The sequence below is a fragment of the Pleurodeles waltl genome, chromosome 5, assembly GCF_031143425.1.
Source record: "Pleurodeles waltl isolate 20211129_DDA chromosome 5, aPleWal1.hap1.20221129, whole genome shotgun sequence".
NCBI lineage: Eukaryota > Metazoa > Chordata > Amphibia > Caudata > Salamandridae > Pleurodeles > Pleurodeles waltl.
Window position 1 is genome coordinate 1,100,568,310 of NC_090444.1, and position 25,013 is coordinate 1,100,593,322.

Genomic DNA, 25,013 nt, shown 5'->3' on the forward strand with positions numbered 1-25,013 from the left:
ACGTCAGTTTCTTTTCATTACTTTTCATGCCAGACGTTCGGAGACATGAAAAACACTGAGACTGATGTGCCAGAACTAGGGCCTTGAAAGGAAAGTCCCTGTCCCTAGAAATCAGTTTGCAGAGCGGGGAGGATGGATGGGTCGGTAAGGAATCTGCAAATAGAATATGTCTCTACCAGATAATTTGTTACCGAAGGTAAGTAACTTGTTTATCTGATGGAGACTTCTAGTTGTAGATTCCTTACCTTAGAATAGCTACCCAAGCAATACTGTCCCCGGAGGATCATACTAAGAAGTCCTGCAGGACCAAACGGCCAAAGAAACCTGACTATCCAGGCAGTAGTGTTCAGTGAACATGTGCAGGGATGCCCACGTTGCTGCCTGGTAGATATCCAGAACTAGAACTCCGTGTGCTAACGCAGTGGTTGTGGCAATTGTTCTGGTAGAGAGAGCATGCCAACCCTTAGGAGGTTTCTTTTTTCAGCCAAAGCGTAGCACATTTTGATGCAAAGAACAACCCATCTAGAGATGGTCCTTTTCTGCACAGCTTGTCCTTTTTCCGCACCCACATAACCCACAAAGAGTTGATCATCCACCCAGGAGTGTTTGATACAATTAAGGTACAATGCCAATGCTCTTTCTGGATCCAGATGATGGAGTCTCTCCTCTTCACAAGAAGGATGTGGGGGGTACATAAAAAGTAGCCAAGGCGATGGATTGGCCTACATGAAAGAACGTGACCACTTTAGGTAGGAAAGAGGCCCTGGTATGAAGCACCACTTTTTAGGGAAGGACAGAGATAAACGGTGGCTTCAAAGAAAGAGCTTGCAGCTCACTTACTCTCCATGCAGAAGTGATGGCCACAAGGAAAGCTTTTTTCAAGGTGAGGAGCCGAAGAGGACAATTATGAAGAGGCTAAAATGGAACACACATGAGGAAAGTGAGTACCAAGTTCAAATCCCACTGGAGCATTATGAATGGGGTAGACGGAAACATGTGGGTAAGACCCTTGAGGAATCTCCCAACAAAGGGAGATTTAAACAAGGAGGGCTGATCAGCTAGTCTGAGGAAAGCAGAGATAGCAGACAGATAACCCTTATAGGTGCCCTGCTGGGCAAGAGAGAGCACAAACAAAGGAACCTCAGACAGAGGTGCAGAAAGGGGATCAACAGACTTGTTGGTACACCATGCCATAAATTTGTTCCAACAACAGCTGTACACCATTTTGGTGGAAGGACGCCTGGCTGCCAAGATAACATTACAGACTTCGGGCAGAAGGTCAAAAGCTGTCAAATGCTGCTGCTCAATGTCCATACACAAAGGCCAAGACTGGACAGGTTCAGGTGGAGAACCGTCCCCAGCTCCTGCAACAGAAGATCCTCCCGAAGAGGCAGTCTGAGTGTAGGATTGATGGCCATGCTCAGAAGCTTGGGATACCATACTCTTCAAGCCAAATGTGGAGCTACAAGTATTACTTGGGCCCAGTTGTTCTCTATCTTCTTGAGAGCTCTGGACAGAAGTGGCATTGGCAGAAAGGCGAATAAGACGCCTGAGTTCCACTCGAGATGAAAAGCATTGCTGATCGAGTGCCACCTTAGAAACTCCAGTGCGCAAAACAGGTGACATTACTCATTCTCTGCAGAGTTGAACAGATCTAACCAAGGCTTTCCTCACTGCTGAAAGCGACCTTGTGCCACCTTTGGATGGAGACGACATTTGTGATCGACCATGCATTGAAGACTGAGTTTGTCTGCGCTGACGTTCAGAGAGCCCGCCAGATGTTGAACCACCAGGGATATACCCTGACATTCCAGCCATGTCCAGAGGCACAAAGCCTCCTAACAAAGGGTCCACAACCCCACCCCAACCTGTTTCGTGCAGTACCACATGGTGGTGGTGTTGTCCTTGAACACCTGCACCACTTTCCCTTTGACAGAGGGAAGAAATGCTTTCAATACAAGCCTGATCTCCCTGAGCTCCAGAAGATTGATGTGGAGCATTTACTCAACCGGAGGCCAGATGCCTCTGATCTCCACCTCCCCCTTTTGGCCGCCCCACTCCAGGAGTGACGCATTTGTCACTACTGACAGAACTGGTTAGGGAAGGGTAAGGGATCTGCCTTGACCCAATTGCAGTTCGAAAGCCACCACTGTGCAGGAAAGTCTGAGATCTGGACCATGTCAGAGAGATTCCCCTGATGCTGCACACACTGGAACTTCAGGTCTCACTGCAAAGCCAGCATATGCCATCTGGCATGTGTGACCAGCAGCATGCAAGAGGCTATGAGGCCCAGCAGCCTCTGAGTCATTCTCACCGAAACCCAGGACATAGGCTGAAATATCGGTATCATAGCCTGAATATCGTGGGCTCGTCGCTCGGGAGGATAGGCCCAAAACTGCACTGTGTCCAGGACAGCTCAGTTGAAAGGGAGTGCCTGAGAGGGAGTCAGGTGTGACTTCAGCATGTTTATAGTGAACCCCAGCGAATGCTGGAAGTTCGCCTTGGTCAGGAGGTGGGAGATGATAGCCTGGGGTGAGCCCGCCTTCAACAGCCAGTAATTGAGGTAGGGGAAGACTGAAACCCCTGACCTGCACAGATGAGCTGTGACCACTGCCATCACTTTCGTGAACACCAAGGGGTGCTGGTAAGGCCAAAGGGGAGCATGGCAAACAGAGTGCTTGTGACCTTACGTGAACCGCAAATAACGTATGTGGCCAAGCAGGATGGGAATGTGAAAGTAGGTGTCCTGCAAGTCCAATGCTACCATCCAGTCTGCAGGGTCCAAGACAGATAGGACCTGAGACAGAGTGAGAATTTGGAACTTCTCTTTCCTGAGGAAGAGATTGAGGGCCCAGAGGTTGAGGATAGGGCAGAGGCCCTTGTCCTTTTTTGGGCACCAGAAAGTAGCAGAAACAACAACCATGACCTACTTCTGGCACCAGGACCCTCTCTATAGTTTCCTTGGCCAAGAGAGCTGTAACTTCCTAGTGCAGAAGTGCCAAGTAATCCTCCATCATCCGATCGTAGGATGGTGGCATGGCTGGAGGGGAAGTCTCGAAGGGGAGGGAGTAGCCCCTTCAGACGATGTGCAAAACCCACCTGTCGGTCATGATGGATTTCCAGTGGGGCAGGTGATGGTTAATACTGTCGCCAACTGGTCCATGATAAAGCAACAGACTAGGAAGGTTTGGAGTCTGCAACTGCTGGCTCCCTGAACAACGGGGATATTGGATCCCGCATCAGCGGCCACACAGAGGCTGGGCAGCATGCACATCACAGTGGTTAAGGGGAAATGGACGCAGTTGGATGTGCCATCCGTAGCCACGAAAGGGAATTGAGGGGGGCAAGGAGCAGCTGTGAGGCCAAGGAACTGATCCGTAGACCGTGATTCGTTAAAGCACTCGAGTGCATCAGTCAGTTTTGTCTCCAAAGAGACGGGTGCCATCGGGAGACATGTCCATAAGCAATTGCTGGACATTCACCGAAAAGCCAGGCATCCTCAAACAAGCATGGCACCTCAAGGCCACCATTGAGGCAACTTATCTACCTAGTGAGTAGTACACCCCACAATGAATCGTGAACTTGGCTGCATGCCTCCCGTCAGCAACAGCTTGGGAGAAAATGGCCCGGGTCTCCTCCAGGACTTGTGGCAGCACCTTCCTGATCGTATCCTATAAAGTATGGGAATATCAGCCCAAAAGGCATGCAGTGTTCATGGACTAAAATGAAAAGACTGGAGAAAGAGAGCATTTTCCTCCCAACTTGGTCCAGTCATTTTGATTCCAGGGGGTGCGGAAGGGAATGTACCAGAAGAGGAAGAAGCCTGGATGACCAAACTCTCAAGCATAGGATGTTGGGTCAGGAATTTAGGGTCATTAGGCACAGGGTTACGGCGGCAAGCCATTGTCCTGTTAATGAGAGTCCCTCTACTGGGTTTAGACCATGTCTCCAGCAGGACATCAGTAAGGGCTTCATTGATCGGTAACAGGGATTCAGCTGAAGCAACACAGTCAGGAGGTTAGTCCTGACAGCAATGGAAGGTAGCTGCAGGTCCAGGATCTCAGCTGTTCTTCACACCACCATTGAATATGAGGCTCCCCCCCTGTAGCCATGGTAGGGGGAGAAAGCGTGCCAGCAACAGGGGATGTGTCTAGAACACTGGCTTCGTCAATTTCTGAGCCCAGTCCATTTTCGGATCTTCTAGCTGGAATTCTAAAGGGTCCAGCAACCCTTCCATACTCTCACCATACCCGTATGTATAGGCATAAGGGTCAGGATCCAACCTGAGGGACAAAGTCCCTGTCGAACATGGATTCGGAATCGAGCGACGTCGTTCTTGCTCCGGATCTGAGTCAGGAATTAGTATAGGATGGATGCTGATCGTGGGCCCAACTTGCGTCGGAAGCATTGACTTCCTTACTTGCGGCAAGGAATATTGCGATGGCACGACCGGCATCGGCACAGATCCGGTAACGGATCCTGGGGTGCCCTCGGGAGCCAAGACTGAAGCTGTCAGCGCAGAACCCAAGGGTGCCCCCTCCAGCCCCACTGGGCGCATGGCCTCGTAAAACTCTCTGAGTTGGATGAGGGTGGCTCCGGCTCCCAGAAATTCATGGAGGCGCAGAGCTGACCGAGAAGCAGGTTTTGAGGATGGAGGCCTAGAGTGTTGACCCTTCTCCCATGTTGCATTGTCCAAATGATGGGGTGAAGTCAAAGAATGTTTCTTCTTCTTCAACTTCTTCTTCTTGTGACCTGAATGTCCTGACAATTTGGAGTAAGACGAGTACGAGTGATGATGGCTCCACGAACAGTCTTGTGACCTTCCTCTTCAACGAGACCAGAAGCAATGCTGAACCGAGTGCCGGGCCACCATGAGCTTTAGGTACGGCTGTCTCAAAGACTTCGGGTTCATGGCCTGGCACTTGGAGCACAACTTTGGGGTGTGGTCGCACTACAGACACCACAAGCGCACGAGGTGCGGATCCGTCACCGACATCATGCAGTGACAGGAGTCACACGGCTTGAATCCAGTCTTGTGGGAAGACATCACGATGCACCAAGTAGTTAAAAACTTCTACAAAAAGAGTGATAAGTCAGTCAAAAAGCGACTGTTGGGAGCTGTTCTCCAGATCTGCGCGTAGGCTGGAAAGGAAAGAAAAGAACTGACGTCAGCGCACCAGAGTGGTGCCTACATACGACTGCGATGATATCACGGCGACCAGGACACCAACAATGGATGCGGAGTCGACCGACACCACCTGATGGGGTGCAAGGGTACTGCTCAAAGAATTATCTCAGGATCCAGTCTGATGCCTAGGGGAAATTCTAAGGTAAGGAATCTGCAAATAGAAGTCTCTATCAGATTCTGCATGTGACAGAAGACGGCAGAAGGCAATGAAGAGGTATTGAGTGCTGATGCAGAAGAAGATACTAGCGGGAGAGGTTTGATCAGGGTGAGGGTATCAGGCTATGGAGCACAGCAGAAACTAGTAGAGGACATTTCTAGGGCAGCAGGCTGCTTCATAACCCAAGGATGAAATGGGTTCATGCTAGGAGGTTGCTCTGGGCAGAGTCCCCAGTGTTGAGCCATTTCTCTGAAAGTATGAAGGAATAGAAAGGCAGTTCAGTGAATAGGCTTTTTGAACAATTCAGTTTACTGTTAACTGGAGAACTGAGAAGGATCCTGGCTAACTGAAATATGAGCTGAGGACAAATGTTGGGGAAGTTAATTAGACAATTGGGGGAAAAGAATGCAGAGGATGATGAAAGTGTAAAGGTACATGCTCTGGTGAGCATTAGCAAAGAATGTTATCTGGTAAAGCACATCAGGAGACGAAACCTACTAAAGTTACAAAACGTTATGTATAGAATTCATTTCAAATAGATTAATGTATTTTTACATTTTGAAGTTATATATATTTCAAAATTAAAAATAGGTTACTAACATATTTGATTATAAATTAGTTATTTATATAAAGTTTATCTATTTTTAATTACATTTACATTTTATAATATTAATTTCAATTGATATATACTTAAAAAGATGGAAGAAATAAAATTAATTAGGCAATATTTTCTACGGGGATCAATTTTAAGTTCCTCCCATGATTTTTTTTTTAAGAGGGTATTGCAGCATCAGGGATTGGTCTTGTGTGGTGCTGGACTTACTACTGCTATTGTTTGGTAGTAGTAAATCACACTTGTAAATGATAAGTAGCCAAAAGTAGTAAAGATACTCAGAACTGTAAGAGTTAATTTACATGTGTAATGTGCTCACAAGTGTAAATACCTTTGGGAATAGTTGCAAACATGTTCAGTTTATTGGGGCAGTCCTCCAAACAGAATTAGGGCAGTTTATTTTTTATTTTTCAGTAAAGAAAATTGAAGTTAACATTGCATGCAGGGGCTCTGTTCCAGAAAACAGAGTTAAGATCCAGAGATTGGTTAGGAGTCCTTGGGGTAGATGGTAGCTGGCTTAACATTGGTTCCAGGGGTGCAAAGTCACCCTCAACCTGTGATGTAAAATGCCTATAATCAGTGGAGTCCAGTTTCCTAAAATTATAAAGTTTTAGTTCTTGTGACTTTTCAGATCAATCAGGAGAGCTAGTGCCAGAGAATCTAGACAAAGGGGTTCCCTAACCACCCACTCCCCTAAGATGTTGACTGCAGACCCCAAAAACTGGAGACCAACTGTGGCGGAATTTTATGTTCAGGTGATTGGTCTTGAGAGGAAGTTTTAAACTCTTCCAAATGGAAGGAGCTTGCAGCCATCCATTAAGGCTTAATGTATGTTTAGTCAAAGCTGCACAGCCAGGCGGTTTGTGTAAGGACAGACAAATATGTGGATTCATGTAACTCACCAAGGGAATTCTCAGGTTCCACACTTAGTATCTTTAGTCCAAAAGATTTGTTTATGGACAGAGTCAACTCTTCTCTCTCTCTGATAGCAGTTTATTAAGGTGGAGAGGGAAAATCTGTCTCCATCCTGATCTTTTTCGGGCGATCTTGGCTCTGTTTATTGACTCCTGGTTTCTTCGGAGTAGAATACACTTTTTCTAGTTTAGGTTTTTCAGTCCATCTCAGAGAGTTTGAGGCTTCATGCCTTATCTCCCCAGTATTTACAAACCAAGTACGGGGCAACCCAGTTCCCCTAGGAACCTGGGTAAATATATAACAAATCGAACAGTGGTTCAATCAGGAAACTCTAATAGCCTGCACTTCCTAGGCAACAATAATGAAGTGGTCCCATAAAAGATCATAGTCTATAAAAGACCAAGGCCCATATTTATACTTTTTGACGCTAAACTGCGCTAACGCAGTTTAGCGTCAAAAAATTTAGCGCCGTCTAACGCCATTCTGAAGCGCCATGAGGGCGCCGTATTTATGGAATGGCGTTAGCCGGCGCAAGCAGACCGGCGCTGCCTGGTGTGCGTGGAAAAAAACCACGTAGACCAGGCAGCGCCGGTGTTGGGCAAAAATGACGTTAGGGCGTCTTAAAATGGGGCAAGTCAGATTGAGGCAAAAAAATCGCCTCAACCCGATTTGCGCCATTTTTTTACGACGCCCAGATGCCATTTCATGACTCCTGTCTTAGTAAAGACAGGAGTCATGCCCCCTTGCCCAATGGCCATGCCCAGGGGACTTGTGTCCCCTGGGCATGGTCATTGGGCATAGTGGCATGTAGGGGGGCACAAATAAGGCCCCCCTATGCCACCCAAAAAAAATTAACAAATATAAAAAATTATACTTACCTGAACTTACCTGAATGTCCCTGGGGTGGGTCCCTCCATCCTTGGGTGTCCTCCTGGGGTGGGCAGGGGTGGCAGGGGGGGTCCCTGGGGGCAGGGGAGGGCACCTGTGGGCTCATTTTGAGCCCACAGGCTCCTTAACGCCTACCCTGACTCAGGCGTTAAATAGTGGCGCAAATGCGGGGTTTTTTGACCCGCCAACTCCCGGGCGTGACTTTTGCCCGGGAGTATAAATACGACGTATTTGCGTCGCCGTCATTTTTTTAGACGGGAACGCCTTCCTTGCATCTCATTAACGCAAGGAAGGCGTTCACGCAAAAAAATGACGCTATTTGCCCATACTTTGGCGCTAGACGCGTCTAACGCCAAAGTATAAATATGGCGTTAGTTTTGCGCCGAATTTGCGTCGAAAAAAACGACGCTAATTCGGCGCAAACGGAGTATAAATACGGGCCCAAATGTTTAAACGTTATACACATACTTGCATATATACGTGCAGATTCTAAGCATATATATGCATCAATGGTATCTCAAATAAAGTACATACACCTGTACAAAAAAACACAGTAGGTGCTCCAAGTGGTGGATGGCAGAGTAATATTGATTAGTGAAAGGTCATGAACAGTGATGCACAATGTTACATAAACAATCAGAATGTTGACTTAAAAAACATAAGTCCTTTAAGGAACCTGGACTCAAAATGACCATGTAGGCTCCACGATTAGCAAACATCCTTTTAAAGTCGATGTTGTGACCCCTATCAGTGCACTTGTATTGAAGACTTCATTAGGTCCATACGGGTATGACACCTACAAAACCTACAAATGTCAAATAGCAGAAAATCAAATAATCAGTAACCTTTGATATACATTTTAAACCAGGGTTGACCAGGTAAAACATAAACTGGAACATTGTTACCTCTCAAATAAGGTCAAGGACATAATGATTAGCTTCTTGATATTTATATGTAAATATGTATTTCTGAAAGCAACAGATACATAGTTGGTTACCCATAAAAAACAATCTACAAAGGTGTTATGGGTACACAAGAAGATTCCTTTGTGTCACCGCAGTGTCATACTAGAGAAAAAGATATTTAATTCTCCCCAGGCGGTGTCCTTAAAGTTACATCTTGTCACTAATGCAGCAATGAGGTATTAATTTGCCATGCAGTGGACAAAGGTACTTTCAGGAGTGTAGCAGACGTCTAATGCTGCATCTGTGCATGCAGTCATAGTGCGGCAGTGCAGTCTCCTATAAATAATGTGTGCAATGCATAGCATGCACATGATGGCAAATGGGGGAAATGCCAGATTTCAGCCAAAAATCTGAAAATCACACCAGACTACTAATACAATTAGAGGAGTGTGACTATGTTATAAGATAAAAATATAAACTCATGGAAATTCTCATATAGTTCTAGGAAAGGAAAATAACTACTAAAAAGAGACAAAATACTTTCTTTAAAGGAAACCAGATGCTAGTTAAACAGAGGAAATAAACTGGGCATATGTAATATTAAGTTGTGCTATCCGGGCCACAATACTTCAAAGGAGTCAGACAGTCCGATTAGGTTACTAAAAGTAATGAAATCGTGAGTGGGACCATATTGCAAAATACGGACTACCATGGAATGAGCGAAATTATTAAGAAGGTATTCCTTAAAGAGCCCAGATGATAATTAAACAGAGGAAGTGCACTTGGCTTAATCATTATCTAATTAGATAACATTTCACAATAGCCCAATAATTAAATGCTATAAATGTACAATTGTTGGTAAACCAAATTAAAAGCAGTTCTTGTTTCTCAGAAGAGTGCTGCCTGTCTTCAATCCTCCAGATTATTCAGTCCCTTTGATATGGAGTCCACACAGGCAATCGATTAAAGTTCCTTTTTCATCAGTGTCTTTATTGTGTTTCCTCCTCTGGGATCTGATGTTACCTGTTCAAACACTTGCCACTGGTTGTCCTCTGTGGTGTGGTGTAGCAGTTGGAAATATTCCACCAAGGGTGCTCCTGTAACATTACACCTGATGCAGCTCCTATGTTGCAAAACCCGATGCTTGACTTTCTGATCGGTATGTTTTATATAAATCATATCGCAGGGACATCAAATAGCATAAACCACATTATGAGAATTGCAATTGATCCGGAATCTCATTCCATATTCAGTTTGAAGATGCACTATTGCCACACTTGTAGTGTTTCACTGTCCGGGGTAGTCCCCCTTGCAATGTGAGGGTAGATGTAGGGGGTTTGGAGAGCGCTGCCTTTACTACTAAATCATTAATGTTGGACTCTCTCTTGAATTAAAACATGTTTTTGTTCTGATTGTGGCATAAGTGGTTTTATTGCGTCCCAGTGTTCATAGACAATAGCATTAGTACCATTGCTGGCCTTACTAAGGGGGTCATTCTGACCTTGGCGGTCCATGACCGCCATGGCGGAGGGCGGCGGTAGCACCGCCAACAGGCTGGCGGTGCTTCCTGGGCGATTCTGACCGCGGTGGTAAAGCCGCGGTCAGAAAAGGGGAGCCGGCGGTTTCCCGCCGGTTTCCCGCTGGCCCAGGGTATCCGCCATGGCGGCGCTGCTTGCAGCACCGCCATGGGGATTCCGAGCGCCTTCCCGCCAGCCAGAACCAGGATGGCGGGAACGGGTGCTGTGGGGCCCCTGGGGGCCCCTGCACCGCCCATGCCACTGGCATGGGCAGTGCAGGGGCCCCCTAACAGGGCCCCACAAAGATTTTCACTGTCTGCTTTGCAGACAGTGAAAATCGCGACGGGTGCCACTGCACCCGTCGTACCCCTGCAACTCCGCCGGCTCCATTCCGAGCCGGCTTCATTGTTGAAGGGGCTTTCCCGCTGGGCCGGCCGGCGGTCTTCTGGTGGTCGCCCGCCGGCCCCGCGGGAAAGCCAGAATGACCGCCGCGGTCTTTCGGCGGGAACCGCTTGGCGGGCGGCGACCGCCGACCGCCGCGGTCAGAATGACCGCCTAAATGTATTGACACAAATTAGGCAGTCAGCAGATTCATCTCTCATGCAGGGCTCCAAGAGATCATCCCAGGATTATACCAGGTCCTTTTACACCTGCTTCACAAATCTTTTAGGATAACTTCTTTCTAACAATCTTGAAATTAAAGATTCTTTAAAACAGTCATCTTTTTCGTGTAGTTCCATCTGATCCGAAGAAATTGCCCAAACTGGAGATTGTCTCTCAAATTACTTGGAAGATGGCTGTGATTTTGAAGAAGTGAATTTCTTTCAGTGGGCTTCCTAAATAGTGCAGTGCACAATTAGCATTTTCCGACAGGATCTTGATCTAGAAAGGCAATCTCTGGTTCATCATAGGACATGGCCAATTTAATATCTTTGGAATGTATGTTAATCCAAATAGTCTTATACACATGCCCCTCCAGACCATGAAAACATCATTGACTTAGTTCATACAATGATGTTTTCATGGTAGGGATTGTTGGGGGGAAATGTGCTGCTCCCCATGGTCTGCCGTGTCAAGATTCAGCAGATCTGGCGCAAATTCAGCCCCCACTGCTACACCTTTGGTTTTGAAAAAAAAATATTACCAAATTGGAAGCCTTTTTTTACATAGAGCTATCTCTGTGAGAGTCACTGTGAACCAGTTGGGGGCTTGACAGGAATCTATCCTGTGTTTGAGGGTCTCCTGTACCACCCTGAGGGCCTGCTGCTGGGGAATGTTGGTATAAAGAGGTTGTATGTCCATACTTACTAGAAAGTCCGTAAATATGTCCACAGCTATTTCTTCAATAGTAATAATGAAGTCCATGCTGCCCCTCATATAAGCACTGGTCTCCAAAACTGACAGTTTAATGGAAAAATCAACATATTTGAAATGAGGCTCCAGGATGGAACTACCGCCCGAGACTATGGGTCGGCCTAGGGTATTCCGAAGGTTCTTATATCAGGATGTATACTGCAGGGATATGTGGGTGAGGCCTGTACAGGAAGTCAAATTCATTTTGACTTAAAAAGTACAAATCCAAACCTTTCCTGGTGATATCAAGAATTAAGGGTTGGATATGTATTACTGTCAATTTTTGACAATTTTTTGATAGCATTATTACCTATCAGCTGGATCTCCTTGCAGTAGACAGTGGTGTTCAGGAAAACTACCCCCTCCCCCCTTGTTCACAGGTTTGACTACAAGGCCTGCATTATTTCTTAAGGATTTTAAGGTCATGCTTTCATTCTTTGTGATACTGTAATAGACATATTTGTGTTTGTTACTAAGTTCATCTATGTCTCTTAGTACATTTTCTCAAAGGTCAATAGTTCCTCAGTAGTTCCACAGGTAGTGAATGTGTAGGACGAATGAATGTTGAAGGACGTCTTAGGCCTGTGACATCGAGTTTACCTTGATAGGAATTCTCACTAAAAAAATGAACATGTCAAAATTTTCTGGAAAATTTGAGCATCTCAAGTTTAATCTCGAAAAAATCAGGTTTGTGTGTGGGTACAAACGAAAGACTCCTCCTTAGTACAGATATATCTGATTGAGATAATGTAGGTATGATGGAGGTAATGCATGTTGTGTGCAAATCAACTTTTTCTTTCTCTTGGTTTTCTCAAGTTTATCTGTTTTAGACTGAAGTGTGTCCTCTACTGTAGTTGGTGGTGTGCCTAAAAAAGAAGCACGTTTTAGACGTTTATCAATGTAACAGTAATAGTAAGAGAGTGTCTCCTTTTCTGACATCCTTTGGACATTTTTAAGCACCCTCACAGCTTCAAAACTGCAGAGTAAATTATAAACAATGTACAAGGCAACACGGTGCCCTTAAGAACCTGGATAAATATATAAAAAAAACTGAACAGTGTTTCCCTCAGGGGAAGCTAATAGCCTGTGCTTCCTAGGCAACAATAATGAAGTGGTCTAGTAAAAGATCATAGTTGATAAAAGACCAACAGTTTAATAGTTACACACATACTTATATGCACATGTATGTACAGGCATTAAGCATATATGTACATCGATGGTATTCCTATATAAAGCACATACACCTGTACAAAGAACCAGGCGTGGCTCACGGTTTTAGAGGGGGCGAGGCGGCGCACGCACGGGGGGGGCTGAAATATTAATACATTTTAACAAAATAAAAATAAACTTACCTGGACCTCCACCGCCGCAGCCTGAAGAACCGTGTTGCTCCTCGCCTCTTCCTGCAGGCACAGGCTCCCAGCCTGTCATGCGGCCAATCCTGACACTGCTCAAAGCAGCGTCAGGATTGGCTGGGAGCACCCACCCAGGGCGCCACCAGGCTGACTGGGAGCCTGTGCAGGCTCTCTCCAGCCCAACAACTGTGTTGCTGGGCTAGAGAGAGCCCTGTGCATCTGTGTGTTTGGCCAGGTGTCTCGGGTCGGCCAAACACACATGCGCTCTGAAGGGAGTGCTCTGTGCACTCCCCTCTGCTCGTCACAGCCAGTGGCCCACCCCTTTCACAAGGAAGGGATAATAAACACAGTTTATTATCCCTTCCTTGTGAAAGGATTTGCATCGTTGCTGCTGGTGGGGAGTTGGGAGGTGGGGGGGACGCTGCTCCACCCTCATGGAGGAGCCGCAAAAAACACAGTAGGTGCTCCAAGTGCACAGTGATAGTAACTAGTGAAAGCTCATGAATATTGATGCGCAGAGTTACATAAACCAACAGGATTCCGAAGGCCGGTTGCATTCTCTGGATGCCATTGGACGTTTTTCATGTATTTATCTAGAACAGCTTCCTTTTGTAACACTAATACTTTATTAATTATCTTTGGGCTTCCAAGGCATGAAAGACATCCAGCCTCTGTGATTCTCTGCCATTGGGTCTGTTTTGCTATCTGTATATATTAAGAAGCAATAAGAGTAGATTAGCCAGGTCCTGTTCATAGTCACTCAGGAGGAGATTCAGTTTCTTGGGCAGCTTTCAAAGAAACGGTTTTGAGAGACGTTTGGAGTGCTCCCTCACACCTTCATGTGGCATTACTTATTGCTGATTTGGTTTGGTGTTTCCCATGGATTTTAGCTCTCATATTTTAAGTTCTAGTACTCTGAATGCTGGCATTCCTCGGCATAGTCCTTATTTAACGCCCCCTCTCCCCGTGATTAGTGTCCACAAGTTGGTGTGCCACCTGGGCAGTATCTTAATAGCTTGGCCTGTGTTTTTATTTCCATGCCATTAAAAAAACAGAAATGCAATGCCATTCAGTATTTAAAGAAACCAGCATTTGAGAGATTCCTAAATCATTTCTAAATTATTATTGAAGCTCTGTGCACATACCTTCTGTTCCATTGGTGCCTTGAAGTGGATCTCGCACATTTGCATCTCAATCCGCTGCTTTTCGACTTTCTTGTTCAGAAGATCCATGTACTTAACGTACATGGCGTTTCTTAGCCTGTGCATATTCCTGTACGTCTCAAGGTAGCGCTAGAAGAAAGCAAGACACCAACCATAAATTTAGACTATTGCTTTTTCTAAAGCTCGCTCCTAACGCGTCCCAAACAATTTTAGTCATAGAATAAGTAAAACATAACAGGGGAAACATGAATTATTATTCACTTGTAGATATTTTACAAATCACCCTGGACTCGAGGGAATCATCCTCATTTGTGAGTACCGCTTGTGTTTAGAAGTGGATAGACAAGCAAATTCAACGAGGAGAGCATAACCAAAGACCACAGGTATCGCCATAAGAACCAAAATACAAACGGGCCATTGAAAGATGTGTCTTCCATGCCACCTAATCGAGTTAATATAAAATTAAGACATGGAACGATGAAATAAACAGTTAATTATGTTTTATATTTGAGATTTGTTTAATTTAGTTCATTAAATCATGTTTCTGTATGTGATATATGTTAACATTAATGCATAGTTAACATTGGTCATTGGCCCAGACAGAGTTAATAGTGAGGTTCGAGAGCCATGCCATTTCTATGAGATTCCAGACAGGGATAATTCAGTTGGCGATGTTCACTGTTATTCAATTCTTATATTAGTAGAAACACTGTAGTCTAATAAACAATAAAACGGACGATGTTTATATATAGCGCACACTCTTCACCGTACTCCTAAATTTAACTGGCGATACAAAAAAGCGCATTCAAGTACTGATATGCCTACAATCACAGACATTGGCCATATCCTCCTGGCCAGCATCTGTTGCCCTCCACAGCTCCTCCTGCGGCTGCCTCTTCCTCAGGGAACCAACTGAGAGTGCCTGACTCTCAATTCGAAGCCCTCCTCCACCTGTAGGCTCCTGCCTGTGGCTCATCCCTCGTGGCCATCCACAAGTAAGTATCTTCTGTCTCTCCTAACTCCTGCATTTTACTTCTTCTTTTTACCTCTTTTTTACTTCGTTTTTTAGGGTCGAGCCTGCGTTGCATGCGCTCGCGCATGCATATCGCAGCGAGACGCTTTAGTATTTAGAAAAGGGCTCGGAGCCCTGTCAACTTCACGTCAGTGTTTTTTATTGGTTCGTGGGCTTGCCTAATAAAATCTGCTTGCTTTCATTAGTCGAAGGCACGCATACATCATGCCTTTTCCGGTAGCTAGCCCTCCTCGAGCACAGCGAGCAAGTACAGAAAACATGCAAGGCTCGCTGTTTTCCATCGGGCTCGTGGACTTCTTTTTCTCTAATTTACGAGCGCGATCTCGCTTGGCAGAAGTCGAGCTCTTTACATAGTTAATTTCACTTGTTTGGGTTATGTACATAAATGCACTTTTGCCCGATAGGTGAAAAGTCGGGTTAGGAGTTTACAACGCGATCAGCTCTAACATGAGCAAACGCGAGACCCGTTGCATTGTAAATGCTTGTTTCATTTTCTGTCTCTTCTCTTATTTTTTCTGTCTTTCTGCTCCCCTCTCCCTCCTGCACTGCTGTTGCGCCTGCAGCCTTGCCCACCGCAAAGCGCTTTTACCAGGTGACCGGACCCCCCCCACCTCTCTCCTCTTCTTAATAGTGGCTGCGCGAAACTGGTATGCCAAAGGCAAGCCCGTCTGCGCCAGTCCGCGCCTTGACCGCGCCCAGCTGTAGAAACCCTGGATCTCCAACAAGCCATTACCTGGCCACCCTCCATTAGGACACCAAGAAGCTCCACCGCCTTAACAACGGACGACTCAGCGCCTGCTGCACCGCATCTCCTAAGAACACCCATGGACCTTTTTTCTGCCAGAACTGTAACCTCAGTTTCAGCAACAATAGACAACCGGAACACTCCGAACCTGAAACCACTAACGCCTGCCACAACCTCATCAACTGCCACCTCCTGAATATACGCTCCTTCCACAAGCACACCACCAAACTCTGGGACCTGATTAACTCCACCCGTCCAGACATCGCCTTCCTAACTGAGACCTGGACCAACCCTACCTCCAGACCGGACATCACCATCGCAATCAGGGATGACTACAACTTCCTAAGGAAGGATCAACCCTCCTGTCTGGGTGGAGGACTGGCCATCGTACACAAGTCCTCACTCTGCATCATGGTCAAAATGGAGGAACACTGCACCTCAATGGAACACCTACACTTCCTGATCCACGCCAATCACAACTCCTCCCTCTGCGCCTCCCTAGTCTACAGACCGCCTGGCCCCACCCAGCCTTCATCGACGCGATTGTAGACATCGCCAGCCCCCACCCCATGGTGTTCACTGAATAACTCCTCCTGGGTGACTTTACTGCATACACTTCACCATCACAGCACCCAACAGCAGCCTCTGGTCCCCAGGGCCCCCCACAGGAAATGGTAGGAATCACTGATGAACAACTCACAGTGACCCTCGCCAAATCACCCCGCCCCTCACAACAATGCCAGCGCTGAAGCACGCAACCTCAACACCTGGATCACTGAATGAGCCAACTCTTTAGCCCCCCTCTGTCAACTTCGGGCAAGCACATCCCAAAAAAAGCCAGCTGGTTCAACACCGAACTCCAAGAATCCAAACGCACCTGCGGGCTCCTAGAGAAGAAATGGAGAAACAGCAAAACCAGCAAAGACCTCGCCTCTTTCAGATCCGCCATTGCCACCCATCACCAACGCATCAAGAATGCAAAAAAAGCAGAATTCCGTGAATGCATCAACACCTCCCCGCACAACACGAGAGAACTCTTCATGGTAATCAACAAATTCACCAATCCTGCCTCCAAAGCCACCAACACCCCCCATCGCAAGACCTCTGCGACAAACTGGCCCCTTTCTTCCACCGCAAGATTAAGGACATCTATGATAGCTTCCTCCCACAGAACCCACCCAATGTCAGAACCTACGATTGACCCAGCCCCCCAGAACCCACCCAAAACATCCACAGCTGGTCCATGCTCACCACAGAAGAGACTGAAATCAACATGAACAGCATTCACTCCGGAGCTCCAACAGACCCGTCCTCACCACATCTACAACGGAGCCAGTATATCCATCACCCCCGAAATCTGCAAAACTCTAAATTGCTCCATCAAAACAGCCACCTTCCCTGAAGGTGGGAACACGCTGAAGTCCACCCCCTTCTGAAGGAACCCACAGCCGACCCATCAGAGCTCAAGAACTTCTGACCCATCTCGCTGTTATCCTACCCAGCCAAAGTCCTGGGAAAAGCCATAAACTCGCAGCTGCGACAATTCCTCGCGCAAAACTCTCTGGATACCTCTCAGTGTGGATTCTGCTGCAACCACAGCACGGAGAGAGCTCTTCTTGCAGCCACCAATGACATCCGCACACTCCTCAACCACAGACACACCGCAGCACTCATACTCCTGGATCTCTCAGCAGCCTTCGACAAAGTCTCCCACAGCACCTTGTGCACCAGACACTGCGACGCAGGAATCCATGGAAAAGCCTTGCAATGGATCCACTCCTTCCTCACTGGAAGAACACAGAAAATCAGGCTCTCACCCTTCATATCCAAACCAACAGAAGTCAGCTGCGGAGTCCCTCAGGGATCCTCCCTGAGCCCAACGCTCTTCAACATATACATGACCCCGCTGGCAGCCATCATCGGAGACCACAAAATGAACATCTTGTGATACGCCAATGGCACACAACTCATCATATCCCTCACTGAATACCTGGACAAAGCTAAGAGGAACTTTCACAGAGGGATGAAAGTTGTCGCTGCCTGGATCAGTAAGAGTTGCCTCAATCTCAACTCGGACAAGACCGAGCTCATCATCTTTGGAAACTCCACCTCAGCCTAGGATGACTGCTGGATGCCCACATCACTCAGCGCTCCACCTACTCCGACTGACCATACCCGCAACCTAGAAATCATCCTCAACTCCTCCGACAGGTAAACACAGTCACCTCTTCCTGCTGGCACACCCTCTCCCAACTCCAAAAAATCTTCAAATGGATCCTGGTCGACTGCCACAAAATAATCATCCACATCCTAGTCACCAGTAAGCTCGACTACGGCAACGCACTCTATGCCGGCACCACAACAAAGAACATTAGGAAACTACAACTCATCCAAAACACAGCTGCAAGACTCGTCCTGGACCTCCCCTTCCAAGAACACATCTCCCAAAACCTGAGGACCCTCCATTGGCTCCCAGTAGAGAAGCAAATCAACTTCAAACTACTTACTTACACCTACAAGGCCCTGCACAACATCCGACCGGCCTACCTGAACCATCGCATCTCCTTTCATAACCCCGCCAGACCCCACTGCTCTGCCCAGCAGGCACTAGCTACCGTCCCACATATCTGGAAAACCACTGCTGGAGGAAAATCTTTTGCATACCTCACAGGTAAGAGCTGTAACAACAGGAAATGGGCAGAGAGGCCCTGGAAGGAATGTTAGGGAGGAGTGGCTGAGTTTCAGGGCACATGTGGCCCTAGCTCCTGTACAACACCATTTTGAGCTATCCCAGAAGACCGTGCAGGAAGGAGGGGACAGGGGCAAGGAAGTGATGTGGCACATCTGGATACCCCTGAGGTGCAGGTCTGCTAGACACTTCTGCCCCCATTTAAAAGGTCCTGTAAAGTGAAGAGCTCTCTATCTTTGTTGTGCTTCACTCCTGGACACTGGGTTGGTAGACAGGCGTCATTGGCAACTGGAAGGGAGAACCCCCGGGTGCCTGCCCCCAAGGGCAGGCACCCTCCCCCTGAAGGAGTTCAGCCTAGCAAGGCACATGCCAGGTGTTAGACTTTTCATCCTTGGCGTGGTCTCCCTTAACTTTTTGCCTCTGTTCCCCAGGTTGTTGATGTGTGCTGGACTCTGATTTTACTGTTTTTGTTACTCTGGGCACTTTACCACTGCTAACCAGTGCTAAAGTGCAAGTGCTCCTGTTTAAAATGTGTACGTAATTGGTTCTCCATGATTGGCATATTTGTTTTACTGTTAAGTCCCTAGTAAAGTGCACTAGAGGTGCCCAGGGCCTGTAAATCAAATGTTACTAGTGGGCCTGCAGCACTGGTTGTGCCACCCACACAAGTAACCCTGTAATCATGTCTCAGACCTGCCACTGCAGTGTCTGTAAGTGTATTTTTACACTGTAAATTCGACTTGGCAAGTGTACCCACTTGCCAGGCCTAAACCTTCCCTTTTCTCACATGTAAGGCAACCCTAAGGTAGGCCCTAGGTAGCCCCAAGGGCAGGGTGCAGTGTATGGATAAGGTAGGACATATAGGGCCTGATTCTAACTTTGGAGGACGGTGTTAAACCGTCCCAAAAGTGGCGGATATACCACCTACCATATTACGAGTTCCATAGGATATAATGGACTCGTAATACGGTAGGTGGTATATCCGCCACTTTTGGGACGGTTTAAGACCGTCCTCCAAAGTTAGAATCAGACCCATAGTAATGTGGTTTATATGTCCTGACAGTGAAATACTGCCAATTTAGTTTTTCACTGTTGCAAGGCCTGTCTCTCTCATAGGATAATATGGGGGCTATCTTTAAATATGATTAAAGTGTAGATTCCCCTAGAGAGTAGATGGACATGTGGAGTTTGGGGTCCCTGAACTCACAATTAAAAAATACATCTTTTAGTAAAGTTGATTTTAAGATTGTGCGTTTGAAAATGCCACTTTTAGAAAGTGAGCATGTTCTTGCTTAAACCATTCTGTGACTCTGCCTTGTTTGTGGATTCCCTGTCTGGGTCAGTTTGACAGTTGGGTTGTTTTTCACCTCGCACTAGACAGTGACACAAAGGGGGCTGGGGTGTAACCTGTATTTCCTGATTAGCCATCTCTGCTAGGAGGGAGGGGTGGAGTGGTCACTCTCATCTGAAAGGACTGTGCCTGCCTCTGACAATGCCGGCTCCAACCCCCTGCTGTGTGTCTGAGGTCTTGCCTGGGCAAGGCAGGATTTCACAAGTAGGTGTGAGTCCCCTTTGAAGAAAGGTGACTTCAAAGACTAAAATGGGTATAAGAAGGGCACCCAAATCTACAGACTTTAGAAACACTGGAACCAAGAGGAACCTCTGCCTGGAGAAGAGCTGATAGCTGAGGAAGAAGTGCTGCCCTGCCTGTGACTGTGCTTTGTGGAGCTTTCCTGCAGTGCTGCTTCTGCCAGAGTAAGAGGGCAAAGACTGGACTTTGTGTGCCTTCCATCTTGTGAAGAAATCTCCAAGGGCTTGATTTAGAGCTTGCCTCCTGTTGTTTGAAGTCTCAGGGACAGCAAAGACTTCTCTCTACCAGCACCTGGAGTCTCTGGAGAGACTCCTGCTCTGACAAGTGGTGCCCTATCCAGTTCCTGGGCCCTTGAAAGGAAAGCTGGTGGAAATCCAAGGAAATCGACTTCGGACGACTCCGGACCAACGCCGCTGCTGAATCCGGTGACGCCGCCTGCACCCGACGCCGTGACCTTCGCTGGAACGCAACGCTCTTCGCAGGCCCAACGCTGCAGCAGCCACGCTGAAGTCTGCGACACCGTGGAAGTCGCCGCACCACGTCGTGACCGACGCCGCTCGAAGTGCACGGATTCAACATTTCGCACAGACGCCGCGATCCCCGACTTCGCGCATCGGCTTGTTTTCACTCTTCATCAAAGGTACTGTACTTGGGGGTCTACACGACTCCGTGTCCGGCGCCGCTGGTGTCGGCTTGTTGGGAACGACTCCGTCACGACGCCGTGTTAACATCTCATCAAAGCATTTTTGTTTCGAAGCGCTATTTTTGAATTTAACCTTTAAATATTCATAACTTGACTTGTGTATGTCGGATTTTTGTCGTTTTGGTCTTGTTTCGTTTAGATAAATATTTCCTATTTTTCTAAACCGGTGTTGTGTCATTTTGTAGTGTTTTCATTAAGTTACTGTGTGTGTTGGTACAAATACTTTACACCTAGCACTCTGAGGTTAAGCCTACTGCTCTGCCAAGCTACCAAGGGGGTAAGCAGGGGTTAGCTGAGGTGATTCTCTTTTACCCTGACTAGAGTGAGGGTCCTTGCTTGAACAGGGGGTAACCTGACTGTCAACCAAAGACCCCATTTCTAACACCAGGGCCAGGTAAGCTGGACCCCTTACCCCCCCTGAGGGCTAGCTGGGGAAAAGGCTGGGCTGGCGCAAGGAGAGTGCACTGTCCAGAAGGAAAGGAGGGCCCCCAGATGAAAGGCTGGTGCACAGAGTCAGTGGGACTGGCTCCCTACAATCTAGGACCCCTCTAGGCCAGGAGGCCTAACGAACGTGCTCCTGGTGGCAAGGGCTCGCCACTAGGAGTGAAACGACATCAAGATCATCAAAATCGGCCCTTAGGGGCCCAAGATATCAGGAAGAGAAGGTCAGTGACCTTTGACCTTTTCCTGAGCCTGCAGCACAGTGTGTGGGGTTCCACTGTGGCTCGAGACTGTGGCCCTAAGGTGGGCCAGGGCCCGGGGGCTGCCCCCAAGAAGAAGAGGAGCTGGGGGAGTGCTGTCGCACTACCCCTCTTGTAGAGGGCAGGCCCCAGACCCCATCCCGGGGCCCCATGCTGCCGAAGTAAAAGTCAGGGAGTTCCGTCACACTCCCTGTGAAAAATTAATGTGTGGGACCCCATCCCTGGGCCCTGCAAGGAAGTCAAGCCTGAGGATGCCGTTGCGTCCCCTGTGAAGATGACCACCTGCCGTGGGAGGCACCGGCAGCTGAAGATGAAGCCAGGGGAAGCTGTTGCACCCCCCATGAAGACTGCTAAAAGGGGGGCTCTGGACCCCATCCCGGGACCCCGCACCGAAGGTTAAGTCGGGGGTGTCATTGCACCCCGTGAAAATTGTCCTAGGACCCCGGACCCCATCCCAAAGGAGAAGTCAGGGGCACCATTGCACCCCTTGTGAAGATTGTCCTGGGCCACGTACCGAACAAAAGCCGGGGAGTGCCATTGCGCTCCCTGCGAATATCCAGGCGGCGGTGGGGACCAGGGCCCATCCCTGAGCCCCAAGAGCAGCATGAAGGCTGGGGGAGTGCTGCTGCACTCCCCTGGGATGCTGCTGTCCCTGCTCCCAGTAATCAGCAATGGTGGGAGTAGGGAGGACCGAGTCGCCAGTGAATGTCTGTCCACAGGAGCGGGCAGACCAAACAGTGGCTTCCGGCCCCTGCGGCTGGCATGGGAGCCGGTGAGGGCAGCCGGGGGTGGGTTCCCTGGGCTGCCCTCCAACGAGACGGCATGACATGGGGGTGTCCAGGTGGAATCAGACACCCCACGAAACAAACGTGGAAACAGACCATATAAACTAAGGCAAAGCGGCTCTCCCTGGCACAGTGGGAGAGCAGCTTATCACATATGCATCGTGGCCCACAATGCTTTGTGAGGCCCAACATCTATATGAGCTCAGTTCTCAGCTCATCGTTGCCCCAGGAAGATGGGGCCACCACCAACCAAGTGCCCATGGACAGGGGGAGCTGCAGGAGCAGCGCAGCCTACCGCCATTTCAAAGTTTGTGTCCTCAGCCTAGGTTGGGTGGGAAAATGGAATTATAACCCCCAAAGGGTTCCAACATAATGTATAGCACAAGCTTTTTGGAACTTTGTTTTTTTGCTTGTGGGACTGCATTCTTTAGAGGTAAGGATAACTAAGGAGAAATTTGAGAGTAATCTGAAAGTCATTCTAACCATTAAATTATTCTAGCATGTCTCTGTATGTTCCTTGTTGATTCTGATTTGATTAACAAGACTCACAGCCATCTCATTGCAAAGTAGATGTAGTTATTTGACAGATTTCAGTGGTCTCACTCCAAATTACAGTCAAATATTGCGTTGGGATACCAGTAATTATTTTGCCATAGGGGTGTTGGATTATATTTTCTCTCAGGGGAGACATGAGCAATTACATAATGTTATTCAAGGGTAATTCCATCAATTTGTGTATATTTGTAAATTGTTTCATAGTATGCGTAGTGTGTGTGTAAACAATTTACTTTTACTATATCAAAGCAAAGGAAAAAGCACAGACTGGACAATCATTTATTGATTTTCATGCCTGTGTGCATTTGAATGGGGATGACTAGCCCACACCACCTCCCTTGAGTAAGCCTTGGACTGCTCTGTAACGCTACCCTATGAAAGTCAAGCACTACAATGGGGTGTTTGGTTGCCAGTGGTGGTCGTGTATGGACTCATTACTTGTGCAAGCCACACAACTAATGACCCACATTTCAACAACAGTCCTTAGTCTGGAGCCTGGTAATGTCCTGGCTTTGGGTGTGCTGAGAACCATCAGTGATGGTGAGCTTCTCTGCAAGAAAAGCTGGTCGTGATGGCATTACAAATAATACAGCTAGTTTTGAAGATGGTGCAGGACAGCATGGGTCCCTTTTGGATAGAGGTGATGTGATCATACTTTTTCAGGCCCTGGATGAGATATGCTCTGGTGTGTAAGGTGGCTCCCCAAAAGGTGCCAGTTTGGAGTCTTTGAGGTCATCAAGTAGAGAATGCTACCATCCAAATGCAAGACTACAAAGGTTTGAACCACAATTTGAAATTGCTTACTGAAAGAGATGGTTTGACTTTCTTTAGAAGAGTGAGCTGGTACCAGACCAACTTTGTTTTTTGACAATGTGTTTCTTAAGGGTGAGGTTAGTGTTCACCCATGTGACTTGGCATTCATTGAAAGTTGGGTTTCGAAGCCTCCAAGGCTCATTTAATTGAGCCAGGTTTGTACATCATCTTGTTTGTTGGTCCTGGCAAATAACATGAGTTCTGTCTTGGCTTGTTTTTGCTTTAGGTAAGTGCAGAACATCCAAGTCTGGATGATGTGCAAACAGTGTTTGAGGCGTTGGATGTCTGAAGCAGAGGAGACTTTCAAGTAGAGTTGTGTACCATTAACATTTTGGTAAATCGTAATTGTAGGAGGCTGGACTGGCTTGTAGTGAGTACCAAGGGGTACTTGCACCTTGCACCAGGCCCAGTTATCCCTTATTAGTGTATAGGGTGTCTAGCAGCTTAGGCTGATAGATAATGGTAGCTTAGCAAAGCAGCTCAGGCTGAACTAGGAGACGTGTGAAGCTACTACAGTACCACTTAGTGTCATATGCACAATATCATAAGAAAACACAATACACAGTTATACTAAAAATAAAGGTACTTTATTTTTATGACAATATGCCAAAGTATCTTAGAGTGTACCCTCAGTGAGAGGATAGGAAATATACACAAGATATATATACACAATAGCAAAAATATGCAGTATAGTCTTAGAAAACAGTGCAAACAATGTATAGTTACAATAGGATGCAATGGGGAAACATAGGGATAGGGGCAACACAAACCATATACTCCAGAAGTGGAATGCGAACCACGAATGGACCCCAAACCTATGTGACCTTGTAGAGGGTCGCTGGGACTATTAGACAATAGTGAGAGTTAGAAAAATAACCCTCCCCAAGACCCTGAAAAGTGAGTGCAAAGTGCACCAAAGTTCCCCTAAGGACAAAATAGTCGTGTTAGAGGGAAAATGCAAGGAAAACACAAATCAGCAATGCAACAACGATGGATTCCTGTCTGAAGGTACCTGTGGAACAAGGGGACCAAGTCCAAAAGTCACAAGCAGCTCGGAGATGGGCAGATGCCCAAGAAATGCCAGCGGTTGGTGCAAGGAAGCTCTTACTAGGCTGAAGAACTGTGAATACTGCAGGAACGACAAGGGCTAGAGACTTCCCCTTTGGAGGATGGATCCCCCACGCCTTGGAGAGTCGTGCAGAAGTGTTTTCCCGCCGGATGGACGCCAACAAGCCTTGCTACACGCAAATCGTGCGTTTGGCGTTTTTGGACGCTGCTGGGGCCCAGGAGGGACCAGGAGGTCGCAAATTGGACCTGCAGAGAGAGGGGACGTCGAGCAAGACA

General features: G+C 47.3%; 1 protein-coding gene across 4 annotated transcripts in view; it reads right to left on the reverse strand.

Moving 5' to 3' along the window:
- Positions 1 to 25,013, reverse strand: part of LOC138296303 (uncharacterized) — a 619,236-nt gene that overhangs the window by 283,995 nt on the left and 310,228 nt on the right. For all 4 annotated transcript variants that reach the window (XM_069235314.1, XM_069235317.1, XM_069235316.1 and 1 more), the window contains one exon: positions 14,037 to 14,183. In XM_069235314.1, the coding sequence (XP_069091415.1) occupies positions 14,037 to 14,183 (147 nt within the window). The remainder of the gene's footprint in view (positions 1 to 14,036; positions 14,184 to 25,013) is intronic.